This window comes from Ciconia boyciana, chromosome 7 (genome assembly GCF_034638445.1).
Source record: "Ciconia boyciana chromosome 7, ASM3463844v1, whole genome shotgun sequence".
NCBI lineage: Eukaryota > Metazoa > Chordata > Aves > Ciconiiformes > Ciconiidae > Ciconia > Ciconia boyciana.
The window spans coordinates 11,975,574-11,989,573 of NC_132940.1; the positions used below are offsets into that span (position 1 = coordinate 11,975,574).

Below are 14,000 nucleotides of genomic sequence, written 5' to 3' on the forward strand. Positions count from 1 at the left end.
TGAATACATGCTAATGAGGCGGCCGCTCCTGGCCGTGAGGCGGGCGGGCGGGGGCGGCGCGGAGGGGCCGAGCAGCGGCGGCAGCGCTGCCCCCGCCGCTCCCGCTCCCGGAGCAGATCCCTTCTCCCTCCCGCCCAACCAACAACGATCGTGTCTCCCTCCGCCATCGCTGCAGCGCCAGGTCGCGAACGCTGCGCTCCTCCCCCCCACCGAGAACAAAACAACAGCTCTGTTTTTGACCAGAAAAGGGGCAGCTCCACCGAAATGGAGCCTCAAAAAATTTCTCGACACTCGTGCCTGTTCCTCTCCACGGAAATCTTTAGTAAAAGGCGAAAGATTTATACGATCTGAAGAGAAACCAGAGTATGCCCAGTGTTTCCCCCGCAGACATACCCACCCGCGGCTGCCGCCCCATAGCATACGGAGACCCTCACTCCGAGCACGGCCGCCCCACCCGACCCGACACCGGCTCGCCCCGGCTATCGACAACCCCGGCTCGGCCTGAGCCCACCGGCCACGCCGGCTCGGGGCGGCGGTGTCCAGCGGGGCCTGCCCGGCGCTGCCCCGCACTGTACCCTGGGTATGCTAACGAAGCCATGCTGATGAGGGACATGCTAATGAGGCGGCCCGCCCCGCCCCGGCCGCCGCGGCAAGCGGGGAGGCAGCGCTGGGCGGCGCCCGCTCGGGGACGGGAGGGCCGGGTCGGAGCGAATGGCAGTAGCGGCGGCGGCGCGGTGCAGCCGGGGACAGCGAGCGGAAGCGGGCAAAGACCCCGCAGCGCCCGCGTTGGGTCGCATCGTCCCCGCGGGCAGCGCCGCGCAGAGGCGGAAGATCGGCTCCGGGAGGGGCCGCCATGCGACCCCACAGCCGCTTCCGCCGCCACGGGCCGGAGCGAGGCGGCGAGGCGGGAGGCGGCTGGGCCTGCGTACGGCGCTGAATCCCGGGCTGTAACCACTGGGCCCGCCCAGGAGCCCCGCGGCGCCAAGAGCGCCAGAGCGGCGGCCCGAGCGGGGCTGGAGCGTCCGGGACAGCGCTGCGGTGCCGGGCTCGCCGCTCCCGGGGCAGGTCCCCAGCTACCCGCTTCTCCCGGAGCCCGAACCGCCGGCAGGCAGCGGCCCCGCTGCATCGCCCGGGCCGGGAGAAGGAGCCGCCCGAGCCCCCGCCCGATCGCTCGCTCGTCTTTTGACCAGACAAGGGTAATGAGGCGGCGGCCCCCGGCGGCGGTGGGGACGGTGCGGGACGCCCCAGCAGCGGAATCGGCGCTGCGGACAGCCGGGCCGGCCCCCGCTCCACCGTGCGCAGCTGGGCCAGCCGCGGAGGAGACCTGCGCTCCCCCAGCCCTCCTTTTCCCCCCACCCCCACGAACTCAGCTGTTTTCGACCAGAAAAGGGGCAGCTCCACCGAAATGGAGCCTCAAAAAATTCCTCGACACTCGTGCCTGTTCCTCTCCACGGAAATCTTTAGTAAAAGGCGAAAGATTTATACGATCTGAAGAGAAACCAGAGTATGAGTCCTACTCTCCCCGCACATGCACCCATCCCCGGCTGTCGCTTCAAGGGACACGGTGATCCCCGGCCGCTCCCGCCCGATCCCCCGCTGCTCCCGCCCGGTCCCCCGGTAGTGCACACCGGCACGGCCCCGCGCCCGGACCCGGGCGGTTCCGCGGGAGCTGCGGCGACGGACAGCGCTACCGGGACCGCGCTGCCGCTCGCGATGCATCCTGGGTATGCAAATAAGACGAATGCTTAATAAGAAGCATGCTAATGAGGCGCCCACGGCCCGCGGCGCCGAGCTGCGTCCGTCTGTCCCTGCCGCGGGTCCGGGAGCCCCGGAGGCGCACGGGCCGAGGCCTCTCCTCGCTGCTCTCCGTCCCCACCGCCCATCCCCACACCCCCGCCACACTTCCCCAGGCTTGGAGACGGCCATACCCAGCCACGGCCTCCCCCAGACCCCCTCGGCCACTGCCCGGGGTTGCAAGACGGGTCCTACCTTCATACTGGACCTCCAGGTGCACCGAGCACAGCACGCCCAGCACGGGCTTCACGAGGACGGAGGGTGCCTCTCCCACCGTGTCCTAGGGGTAAAAGGGCAGAGTGACAGGGACAGTCTTCACGCAGTGCTCCAGGCTGTCTTCTTCCAGGCACAGGCAGTGCCCAGTGCAGCCCCCAACACCAAGGGGACTGGCCCAGCTCCTGCCAGGGCACGAAGGACAGACATGGGAGCTAATGCTGCCCTTTACCCCCAGCCAGGCCCACTACCCACCTGCATGACCCTGAGCGTCTGCAGAGCCAGCTGCTGTGCTCGGGGGGAGGCGCACGGCAGCACAGCAATGAGGCCTTTGTAGAGTTGGTTCTGGTACTTGGGGTTGCCACGGCCCAAAGAGTCCATCAGAATCTGCACGTCTTCTTGAGCATCTGCTGAGTTGGAAGTGGCCAAGAACTCGGCGAGGGATCGCACGCCTGTGCAGAGAAAGAGATGCCAAGCCGTGTGTCTGGTGAGTCTGTAGGTCACCCACCTCAGCTCTTTCACTGACACCCCAAGAGAACCCAGCACCACGTCCCACTTGAAGCACAGCTCAAAGAACAGAAGTCAGGCAAAAAGTTCATTGTCCTTGTCAGGAGCCACACCACCAACTGGGAAACCAGTCAGCAAAATTCTCAGCTGGAGTAGGTGGCCAAGGCCCTTCTGCAGGCGTTTACACAAGCAGAGAATCTGGCACTGGAATGCCAACAGTGCTGCTAAGGATCCCTCTGCTCATCCTGCTGCTTCATCTCCCTTGGAGGAAACTGTGATGGCAGGTATCACCCCATAGCCTCCGACAGCGTAATCCGAACTACAGAACAACTAATGGGATTTGGCTTCCACTGCCCAGGAGAAAAAAACAGGAAAAAAAATGTTGTAATGCTCTTTCAAAAGATACAAGCCACAAAACCCTCCCACCCCCAGAGGAGAAGTCTGGGAAAGTTTGCAGTAGGTGAATACTGCAGGTAAGAATGGAAACTGTTTTGTGGTTTAACTGGAGCAGTTGCAACCAGCAGGACAGCAATATCGCATCAAAAGAAATGGCTGTAAAGAAAGTGAGCTCATTAGAAACTGAGAGAGGGGATGAAATGCAACCGCTCAACAATAGCTGAGACTCTGAACTCCTTCAGCCAGAGAAACGCTGCAGCAATCTGCTATCCAGCAGGTGGAGGGAAGGGAGTGGCTCAGCGCTGCGAGCAGCCCTGGGGCCAGAGGTCAGGGAGAACATTCTCGCCTGAATTAGGAAAAAAGCATGGATGGACACGCCGCCTACCGTAGCTTTCACAAATGAGTTCCTTATACTTCCTGCCAGTGTCTGCGATGAGCTGCAGCAGCTTTACAGACTCCCTTTTGTCCTCTTCTTTCAGGTGGTTCAGCCCTAGTATTTCCAGGAGAATCAAGACACCTCCGACCTCCAGAAATTCAATAAGGTATCTGCGTCTGCAAGGATAGGGGAAACAAAGCCAAAAGTGTCACCTGCCTTGGAGCTCATCTTCCTCTCTCAGCATGCCGTGCTCCTGGGAACCATCACCTCCTGCCTCACTGCAGCGGGTGCCCAGTGCCCGGGTGGTGAACACAAGGAGGCTCAGGCTGGACCGCAGAGGCAGATGCCTGCCAGCAGCACGCTTTGCTGCCAGCAGGTCACCAGCTCCCATTTTACGCTGTGCTCATTCTAGATATTGAACCACAGGCACAGAAAGCCCCGTCTCCTCACTCAGACTCTCACCACACTCCTTCCACATCATGTCAGTGACCCAGTGGCTCTGGAGACACGGGCAAGCAGTGGATTTGGTTTTGAGAGCATTTGAAATTCCTACCACAAGCCTCACTGGGGCCTGCCTTCCCTGAAGTGCTTACACAGCCCTCCCGAAAGACCGCCAAGGACTTGTTATTTTTTTTATCTACTCCCCACCTCACCCTTGTGTGCCTTCCCCATGGCACCTCGCACACAGTGACATTCTATACTCACCCACTTGCAGCAGATAAGAAGATGCCAATGGACTTGAGCAGCTTGTTGAGGCATGTGCTGTACATGTAGCTGTTTGACAAGGCTAAGGAGAGATTTACAGATCATCGTGGTGTCCCTCAGACAGCCTTTGGCAATGCGGAGGTCTGAACTGGGTACTCTCTCTGTGAGAGAGCATGGACCTTCCTCTCACAGGCGTGCAGAGGCAGCACGCTCATCCCAATATGAGAAAACCCACTAATTCTAGGTCCCTGAGAGACAGGTTACATGACTTTCCCTTCAGTTCCATCTTTAGATAGCCAGGGTTTTTTTAACCCTGCAGACCATGGCTGGATATGGATGTCTCCATACAGAAGCTTATTCTTTAAGCAAATTTTCAGTAAAGAACTTTCCCTTCCTCTCCATCCCACTACCACGCGCCACCTCCAGCTGTCCAAGGAAAGAGATACGTCATCCTGAGCCATGCTGTTAGGCGAGCCAGAAACAAGCTGGCTCCCTGGGAGAACTCCAGCTCCAGCTCTGGTTCTGTCTTGCCGTCATTGCTTTTAATGAAGTTGTCCAGGATGTGGCTTCGAGCAGCTTTGTGGGCACTATCCCATTCCTGCAAGAAAACCATGAGCTTCCTGATGGCTTCCTGCTCTTTGACAGAAGTCATGATCTCTTCTGCCTAGAGAAAAGTGAGAAAGAAGTTAAAAAAGGGCTTTGAAGATAGAAAAAGGCTGTACTAAGGAATTACTACCAGACTCACATTTAAAATCTCTGGCAAATAATATTGAAGTACGTACTAGCCATTAATTTAATCTCATTTTCCTTTATACTAATTTCATAGATAGGAAAACTGAGGCAAAAGGAGAGTTCCTGGTATGTCTGAAGCTGCACAATGAATCTGCGACAGACTTGAGATTATTTTCCAGGGCAGGTAGCTTCACCACAGGAGCTCTCTTCTCTGCTCTGTTAATAAAGTCATTTTGATGTTACCCATTCCCCCAGCCTCGGTTTCTCGCTAGCTTCATGATATGAACACTGCATCTCATATCTGACCTGCCAGAGAATAAATAGGGTGAAATGAGAGCACAGATAGGTATGGATTTATGGGGAGTGACAGGGTCAAGGGGGCTATAAGTGCCTGTTAGCACAGCAGCACAGCACGCCCTCGCTCACGTGATGGACCGACAGTCATTTGGACTGGGCCCACATCCACTCCAGGAAGATGTGCTTGGCCTTGCCACTGGGAGAGCACTTTGAGACCTTTTGGCATGACAGGCATTTGCTGGTTTTTTCTTACCTAGTTTCTATGGCATGTTTTTAAACAATCTAAGAAAACCTGAAATGATGGGAACTGTAGGCAAGAAGACAAGCTCCAGAAACATCCCTTGCTTGCACTTCCTTCCACCCCTCCTCACAGGTGTTAAATAAAGCAATCCATATTTTGCCAAATTTCTTTGGCATGCTTTTGGCTCAGTATGATATCCCCTATTCCAGCTTCACAAATGTGAAGGTGCATTTAGTAGGGGGATGAAATGTCAGAGGATTAAGCTCTCCAGTCATTCAAGTAGGTGAGAATTCCACTGACGTGTATGCGTTTGGCTTTAAGACACTGACCAATCTCAAGGAGCCTCACAGCTAAACATCAGTATCTGTGTACATACACAGAGGCAGAAAGAGGGACAAGGTCACAGACAGCTGCATTAACACAGGTGTGTTGTCCTCCGCCAAGCTCTATCAACATGCCTGAGGATAAGAAAGGAATTCACGCCTTGTCTAACACAGTTCTTGGACTACCTACATAAGAAAAGCCCCATTTTAGGTTTTATTTAAAGTGTGGTTTAAGAGAAAAAAGTTAAAATGACACAAAATCTTTGGGTTTCAGAATAAGAAGTTTCTTTCAATGTAATAGAAGTCGCCAAGATTACCAATTTCCCGTCTACAAAGTTCTTAAGCCTTTTCTCCTAGAATCTGGAGCAAAATTCCAATTCAGTTCCAGAATATCCCCAAGATACCTGCTCAAAAGTAACTTTCTATTGCTATTATCTGAACCAGACTGAAAACAGTGACCAAGAGGTGAACGTGTACCTCAGTGCCTGAAAACAAACAAAGTCTTCAAAAATCTGGCTAAGAAACAACGTTTGAGAATTAAGATGAGATGAAATTTCATTGGGGAATTAACGGTCTGTGCTCTGTAAGGAGTCTGTGTCCTTGGCAGGGCGTTTTCAGGATCTCCTTTGCGGGGAAGCAGGTTTAAAATAAATCCATTTTCCCAAAATAGTTGTGATTGAAAATGTTATTAGCCATAACAAATGTTAGTGCTGACAGGAGAATGGCCTGTTAGGGGCCTCTGGTGAAACAGTCAAGTGAAAGTCATATTTCACATTATTGCGAGCATTTTCCTGTGATTTACAGAATATTTGTGAAACATTACTTGCAAGGCATATGATTGATATTGAGAGAACAGCTAGTGTGTAGGGGGAATCTGTATTTCACAGAGACTGTTTGCATGAAATTTACAGTCCCATAAAGTGCTCCTCTGTCCTCAACAGAGATCTAGTTAAAAGAACTTTACAGTCTGAAACATCCCAAAATTGATTCTAAATTAACGTTTCCATATTTATGTTTAAGACACTGGTGGTGTAATGCTATCCTATTTTTATTATAAAGCTGCAGTAACCCCCCACTATTCAGAAATACCAGCACCAGCCTCTGGACGTGAGGATTTTAGTGATACAAAGGGCTTGCCTATGAATCAATGGCAAAAAAAAGAAGAGTTTGAAACAATGATCACATGAGGCTTCTGAGGATACAGTGGTATCTGTTCCTGGCTGCTATAATAACAGCATCTGCTGACATAGTAGTCTTTCAGCCAGCATTGCAAAGTACCCTGAAAATGTACATGAATATTTTTATTATGACCATTTTACATATGGGAACATACAGACACAGGGAAGTTAAATGACTTGCCCGAGTCGTTTGTCAGTGCTAGCATCAGCATGTAACTCCTGTTTGTTGGCTTCAAACTCTGCTCTCAACAGTGCTGGGCTGCCACCCCAGTCCATTGGACCTAATAATCAAAACAAGACTGGGTCAGGGCAGTGCTTTTTCCCTGCCAAGAAAAACATAAGTGATTTAGGAACTGGCTCTGGCAATTCAGCAGTTCTTTACATCCAGAGTGCTGCTAAATCATCAGATTGAGATCAAAAGGCAGACTGGTGCTGCATCAGCCTCAGTCGGAGTGTGAGGTGCCAGGGACTGATAGCCTTGGACTCACGGAAGGACAGAGTGACGGTGACTTAGCGTTACCTTTGCATCTTGCAACATCAAGGTTGTGCCCAGCCTCAAGCAAAACTTAGAGCTTGTTTTCCTAGCAGGTTTCACCCTCTCCTAGCATACCTCAAGTCCCCCACAACCCTTCTCACACACAATGCACCTTCCTCAGTGTACCCCAATGCCTTCTACCCAGCTCCTATCAACCCACAATCCCACTGGCTGCTCTCTCACCTACGTGTCCTGCCTCCCAGCCACAACCCCAAACCTAGCCCCTGCACTCCCCTCACCCCAGCCAGGCCCTGCACTGACCCCTACATCCATCCCAGCCCCTGCCCCCCTTAATCCACTGCAGCCTCCACAATCCCTGCCCCAAGCCCAAACCATCCCACCAGGCCTGATCCAGCCCAAACACAGGCCCCGTGCTCCCCCCCCCCCAGGCCCTACAGTCCCTCACACGTTCCCTGACCCCAGTGCCCACCGCAGCCCCCATGTCCACCCCCGACCCAAACGCCCAGCTCAGGATCAACAACCCCCTCAGCCCCCACGCCCACCCTATCCCCCAGCCCCCTGACTGCGACCCCCACCCCAGGCCCTACAATTCCCCTCATCCCGAAGCCCCCCAGGCCCTACAACCCCGCCAACCGCAGCGCCCGCCTCAGCCCCTCACTCCCTCTCACCTTCCCCGAGGGGGCGGATACCCCGCAGAATAACTGACACCGCACCGAACCAATCGCGGCCCGTCTTTCCCCTCCCCGGCCCAATGGGTGGGCCAGTTTCTGCCACCAATGGGCGAGGCGCCCAGCCCGGGCCGGGTGCTAAGGGCGCGTTGCTAAGGAAGTGGGAGGCGGGGAGGGGAGGGGACGGAGAGTGAGGCGGGGTGGGTCGGCGTCCTTCCCATTGGCTGCGGGAGGGGTGGGGGCGGAGCTTCCGGTGGGGAGAGCGGAAGCGCCGGTGGGGTGTGAAGCGGGAGTGCGCGGCGATGGGGGCCCGCGGGCTGGAGGCGGCGGTGGAGCTGGCGCCGGGGGAGGCCCGCGGTGCGGGGGCGAGCGGGCCTGGGGGCCCCGAGCGTGAAGGGTGGGGGCGGGCCCGGGGGACCCCAGTGACAGGAGGGACTGGGGGACCCCTGGGGGTGGAGGGGGGGGACCGGGCCTGGGGGACCCCTGAGGGTGAGGGTGGGGCGGGACCGGGCCTGGGGGACCCGTCAGGGGAGGGAGCCGCGGAGACACTTGTGCCGTACCAGGTGTCTGGTAGTTCCTGGAGGGCAGGGCAGGACGCTTCCCTTTCCCCCCTGGAAGCGGGCAGCAGTCTCTGATGCCTCCCCAGCTGCCGGGAGGCGTGAGGAGGGGGTGTCTGCCCCCCGCAGCGATCTGCACACTGCTGGCTTTCCATCAGTGGAGAGCTTTGGGAAGCTGCAGGGATTGAAACTGTGCTGTCCTGCTGAGCACGCCCACATAGTGAAACTGGGATGAGGCAGTATTCCTAACTGACTGAGAAATTAAGCTAATACCTGTGTCACCGTTACCTTTAAACTTTATTAACTTGCCGTAAGTTCTGATTCTGGTAGACTGGAGGACAATTATTTTAAATCTTGTGATTTGTTTCAGAGAGCAGTACAGAGAGAGAGCATGCAGATGGTCAGCCTGTGGTGATCCTTCTAGGTTGGGCAGGCTGCCAGGACAAATACCTGGCCAAATACAGTGCAATCTACAGTCAGAAGGTGAGTAGCTTATTTATATTTTTGTGACATTGTCATACAGCTCTCTGAGAAACTGCCTCTTTTCTGTGTGTTGGTAAAATCGCTCTAAAGCCTCTCTGTCTGAAGAGTCATTGGGAGTCGGTGGTGAGTTCTCTTGTCATTGAAAGCTCCTTGTCTCTCGGAGCCCAGGCAGCGTTATCTAACAGTTGCTGATGTCATCTTTGTGCGTGTAGCTGAGATAAAAATACTTCCTTGGAGAAACTTTCTGCTGTTGTGTGAATCACTGGAGTACTTTAAGGCTTTCAAAGTTGTGAGATTATTCAGGAATGACATGAACTGTGTTAGCTTTCCAAACAGGTGAATGTGTGGGGAAAGATTATGCATTTACTGCTTGCTAACAGGCCACAGCACAGACTTGGTGAGGCCAGGCTGAGGACTGACAGAGCATGTCAGCATCCTTCGTTCCTTTGGCTTTTCCTTCCTCTGAAGATAATCTAAACGTTGTAATCCAAATTCATTTTATCCTGTCTGTGAAGCTGGCATCCTATGACAGTCATACCTGCTCACTAGGAACTCATTGTGTTTCAACTAGAGAGGTCTGTCCAATTGCTAGTTCCCTAAGTTATGATATTTTCCTTTCTAATACTGTATTTTACTGGAATGACCCCAGCTTGTAGTATGGGGACCCAGTGAAACATTAGAATTTTTTTTTTTTTTTTGACAGCATACAAGGATCTTGTATTTATCCAAATCTGTTTCAGCTATAGGTGGCAAAGTTTGTACATTAACAAGTCTATTGTTAATGTGTAATCCAGTGCAAGAGTAATTAATTGGCTTGTTCTAGTGAAGAATTAAGTGACTGTTGCGACTAAGAGACGCTGCTGAGCAGATGAGGAGCACATTACATGGCAGGATGCCAACTTTTTTGAAAATATTTTTCTATCAGAAAGATGATAGGATTGGGAAAGGAGAGAAAGGGTTTTCTTAGCTCCCTAATGAGGAAGTGGCTGCAACCACAGCAGGACGGTGTAGAGGACTTTGATTTAAGAACTTGATATCCTCTTCTTCCTTGTTCACTGTTTAGGGAGTGCTGGGGGGGAGGGCTGTCTTGGTGGCTTTGCCTTGTGTTTGTCAGTGTGTAAATGTCAATGAGTTTAGGTGATAGAAAAGATCTAAAGCATTTATAAATGTAGTTCCATCTGCTCTATTTAGAAACTCCTCCAAGATCCTATTTCCCAATTGTCCTGGTTTCAGATGGGATAGAGTTAAGTTTCTTCCCAGTAGCTGGTATAGTGCTGTGTTTTGGATTTAGTATGAGAATAATGTTGATAACACACTGATGTTTTAGTTGCTGCTAAGCAGTGCTTACATTAAGTCAAGGACTTTTCAGCTTCCCATGCTCTGCCAGGTGCACAAGAAGCTGGGAAGGGGGCACAGCCAGGACAGCTGACCCAAACTGCCCAAAGGGACATTTCATACCATATGATGTCATGCTCACTATATAAACTGGGGGGAGATGGCCGAGGAGGAGCGATTGCTGCTTGGGGATGGGCTGGGCATCGGTCAGTGGGTGGTGAGCAGTTGCATTGTGCGTCACTTGTTTTGTACATTCTACTATTATTATTATTATTATTATTATTGTTATTATTTCCTCCTCTGCTGTTCTATTAAACTGTCTTTATCTCAACCCATGGGTTTTACTTTCTTTTTTTCCTGATTCTCTCCCCCATCCCACTGGGGGGAGGGTGAGCGACTGGCTGTGTGGTGCTTAGTTGCTGACTGGGTTTAAACCACGACACCAATCTACACCTAAATGTAAGGCCTTACCTGTAAAGGCAATTGCTCTGGCATTCTGAATCTCCGAACCAGTGCTCTTCATTTGCACGGCTGGAGCGTTTCAGAAAGGCTTATGAAAATCACGTCAGTGTTGATTGTGGGTGAGTCTTAGAGACAGCTGCAAACAAGTACTGCCCAAGGACAGGAAGACGTTCCTTCTCATTCTTATGTTTGTTTCAGTGTCATGAACTAGATGTGTACCAGAGCAGGCCCTTCTTACCATAATGGCTGATACTGAAGGTTTGTGAATCAGGGAGATGGTTTTCTTTTCCTGGGTGAAGACTTAACACTCATAAAAGCTTGGGTGGCAATGCCCCCAGGGGCTGTGCCAGTTAGCACAAGATTTGAAAGGATCTCAAACACCATCAAATCCAGGCCTCTGCTACTGCAGAAACCTTTTCATAATATTGTGTGCTATTATGATTAATATAATCCTATTCATATTGGTGCCTTGCTACTGATGCTAAAGACTTTCTTCTGGCCCTGTGGCTTCTGTTGGAAACCTGTCCCAAATTTTCACGTACTGATGCTTGCCTACTCCATGTAATTTACAGCACAGCCTAAATGTGTGTGGGATCTCTTTCTGTTCTTCTTAGGGGTGCACCGTCATCCGCTACACGGCTCCATGGAGAATGATATTCTTCTCTGAGACCTTTGGCATCAGATCCCTCCAGACCCCAGCCACGCAACTCCTGGAGCTGCTCTTTGACTACAGCATTGAAAACAGACCAGTTCTTTTTCATGTTTTTAGCAATGGTGGTGTCATGCTGTACCGTTACATCATTGAGGCACTCTACACTCACAAGCCATTTAAGAACCTCAAAGTAGCTGGCACCATTTTTGACAGTGCCCCTGGCAGAAGAAACTTGAGAGGAGGCCTTCGTGCCTTGGCAACTGTCTTGGTATCCACGAATGTGCTGCTCAAGTATTTCCTCCTATTTGCTTTTGCTACTACAGCTGTTGTGCTGCGGATCTTGCTGTACCCATTGACCCGCTTTGTCCACGAGAACCATTACGATGCCCTGCTGAAAGCGCCCTCACGGTGGCCTGAGCTTTACCTCTATTCCCAAGCTGACGCCATCATCGAGGCCAGTGAAGTTAAGCACATGGCTGATGCCCGGCAGCAGCTCAGTGTCTCCGTGAAAGCTGTAGACTTTTCGGATTCGGCTCACGTCAGCCATATGCGGGTGTATCCCACCTATTACAGCAACCTCTGTATGACTTTCCTGTCTGACTGTGTCGGGGGCTCACCTCATTAGTGGTGTAATGACCTCCAATGTTTGCCTCTGCTTTGCTCAGCTTGTATGGGAAATGTCACCCCTTTTGCCTTTGTGTCTTTGAAGGGAGGAAAGTAGAGACTTCTTAGCTTTTTTTTCCCCCCTCCCACCATCTATGAGTCTGAAAGCCTCCAGGCTGGCCTTTGGGCCAGCCATGTTATAGCAGAAAGTAGATATGGATTAATTTAAAGTACTGAAGGTGAAATCCTAGCATGGTTGAAGTTGATGCGCTTTACCAAGGTGTCACAGACCAGAATTTCACATGGAGTGTTATTTGTTTCTTCCTGTCTCATGGTGTTCTCTGCTTTCCATGTTGTTTCCTTGTCCCTGATGTCCAATGTGCATGTTCTGTTGCTTCGTACTGATTTTACAATACAGCTCTTCAATATCTTTCTTGTTTTTTTCCTCTCTGCCATTTCTTTTGTCTTGCAGTGAGCAAACAGAAGCAGCTCTGCAGGACTTCTCTCTTCTCTCAGTGCATCCCAGCTCTTGTTATACTCCCTGCTGGAGATCAGGCCCAGAAGCCAAGTGTAAGACCTGAAAAAGGCTTGTGCAGGGCAGTATGACCAGACTGGCATCTGGTTCCTTTAAATAGCTGAGATGGATGGAGCAGTCAAAGGTCTGAGCCTTGGTGGGAGCTCAAATGTTTGTGATAGCTTTTGTGTTCTTCAACCAAAAGATTTAAGTTAACCTTTTTGAACGTGTCTTGTGTTTTGTTTCTCTTCCTTCCAGTGTTTTGTGTGTTCTCCCGAGTGGTTTTGCTTTCTTGGAGAACTGCTCATTTATTACTGTGTGTCTTTGAGCAGCCTATATTGTACATCTGGAAATGCAGGGAAACTGGCACAGCTGTAACCCAAAAGACCTCAGAAATAGAAAGGTGGAACTGCAGAGAAAAATGAAACTGTCTCTTGGAGCTATGATTGATACTGGGTGTTTCTTAAATCGCTTCCAGCCCACAAATGACCATGAAATTCAATGTTTTTCCCCATAATGTTCTCTTCAGATGATCAGTCTTTGCTGTCCATGCAGCGTGCACTAGTAATACAATAAATTAATTCCTTCCACCTAGTGAAAAAGTAGCTCATTGCACTGCACTTCAGCCATGTTTGGGTTCTGTTTTGTTGTTTATTTTGGGGAGAAGCATGGATAAAGACAGGGGAGAGCCTGCTAATAACATGTTTATGCCATGTCACAGCACTGCAAGCTAATTAATAATGTGGTGGACAGGATTAGCTGACCAAATTCCTAGTCAAAGGTTGCTGGGAACAGGCTCTGGAGGGCTATGGGCCTGTTTGAACAAGGGGCTGCCCTCAAGAGGTAGGAACATAAAAAGCATGAGGATTTTTACAGATGTTTGCTGCCTGTGGGCTGCTGTGCTTGTCTCGCCCACGTTTGGGGTGCTGTCATCCACAATTGCAAAGCACTTGCTGTTCTGAATGGAAACGCAGAGAGGGAGGTCTCTTGGGAAGCACTAAAATAATTTGGAAGTTTGAAACGAGAACCATAACACCTCACAGAAGTGGAAGCACAGGGTGAGTTGTGGTCAGTGGCCAGAACAACTGTTTCTAGTGGGCCAGTGTGGCAACGCTTATTTGGGTGTGGTTTTAAAGGGTGGACTGGGGTGTATAGGACGGGCGAGAATTAACTGAAAAGGGGCTGATGGCCTGGTTCGTCTTCAATTTTTTAAAAGTGAAAACTGGCTCCAGGCACAGGAGCCCTTGTTGCTCAGGGTCCAGTCTTTTGTAGGTGTGATCCCAGTTTCAGCTTCCACTGTGAAGATGAGCTGTGAGGGCTACCCTGCAGTAAGATAGCCTCCAGCCTGCCGCTTTTCATGAAGAAATTCTTGTTCCTAGGGTTTGGACCTGTAAAATCCAGGCATGGTCCCCTATCCCCAGAAAGCACATCAGATATCCAGCTTTTTCAAGCAGGCCCCTGGTTTGTG

General features: G+C 51.6%; 2 protein-coding genes and 2 non-coding genes across 11 annotated transcripts in view; 1 reads left to right on the forward strand and 3 right to left on the reverse strand.

Moving 5' to 3' along the window:
- Positions 1-8,056, reverse strand: part of ARMH1 (armadillo like helical domain containing 1) — a 17,148-nt gene extending 9,092 nt beyond the window's left edge. For 5 of the 7 annotated variants that reach the window (XM_072866652.1, XM_072866647.1, XM_072866651.1 and 2 more), the window contains exons 1-7: positions 7,927-8,056; positions 6,918-7,043; positions 4,438-4,655; positions 3,992-4,060; positions 3,296-3,462; positions 2,263-2,459; positions 1,990-2,074 (exon numbers count right to left, since the gene is read on the reverse strand). In XM_072866652.1, the coding sequence (XP_072722753.1) occupies positions 1,990-2,074; positions 2,263-2,459; positions 3,296-3,462; positions 3,992-4,060; positions 4,438-4,655; positions 6,918-6,974 (793 nt within the window). In that variant the 5' untranslated portion in view covers positions 6,975-7,043; positions 7,927-8,056. Of the gene's footprint in view, positions 1-1,989; positions 2,075-2,262; positions 2,460-3,295; positions 3,463-3,991; positions 4,061-4,437; positions 4,656-6,917; positions 7,044-7,926 lie in introns of those variants that run through there. The other 2 variants (XM_072866648.1, XM_072866649.1) reach the window with 2 other exon arrangements.
- On the reverse strand, positions 253-367 carry LOC140655103 (U5 spliceosomal RNA). The gene has a single exon (XR_012043679.1). It is a non-coding gene; the product is annotated as a U5 spliceosomal RNA (small nuclear RNA).
- On the reverse strand, positions 1,394-1,508 carry LOC140655106 (U5 spliceosomal RNA). Its single transcript, XR_012043682.1, has one exon. It is a non-coding gene; the product is annotated as a U5 spliceosomal RNA (small nuclear RNA).
- Positions 8,057-8,193: 137 nt separating the features above from the next.
- Positions 8,194-13,193, forward strand: TMEM53 (transmembrane protein 53). Of its 2 annotated transcripts, none has more exons than XM_072868247.1 (3): positions 8,194-8,283; positions 8,854-8,966; positions 11,378-13,193. In XM_072868247.1, exons 1-3 carry the CDS (start codon positions 8,229-8,231, stop codon positions 12,038-12,040), a joined length of 831 nt encoding a protein of 276 aa, XP_072724348.1. In that variant the 5' UTR covers positions 8,194-8,228; the 3' UTR covers positions 12,041-13,193. The 2 variants fall into 2 exon arrangements, with proteins under 2 accessions (XP_072724348.1, XP_072724349.1); XM_072868248.1 differs by having other exon boundaries at positions 8,254-8,323; positions 11,378-13,192.
- Positions 13,194-14,000: the final 807 nt, after the last annotated feature.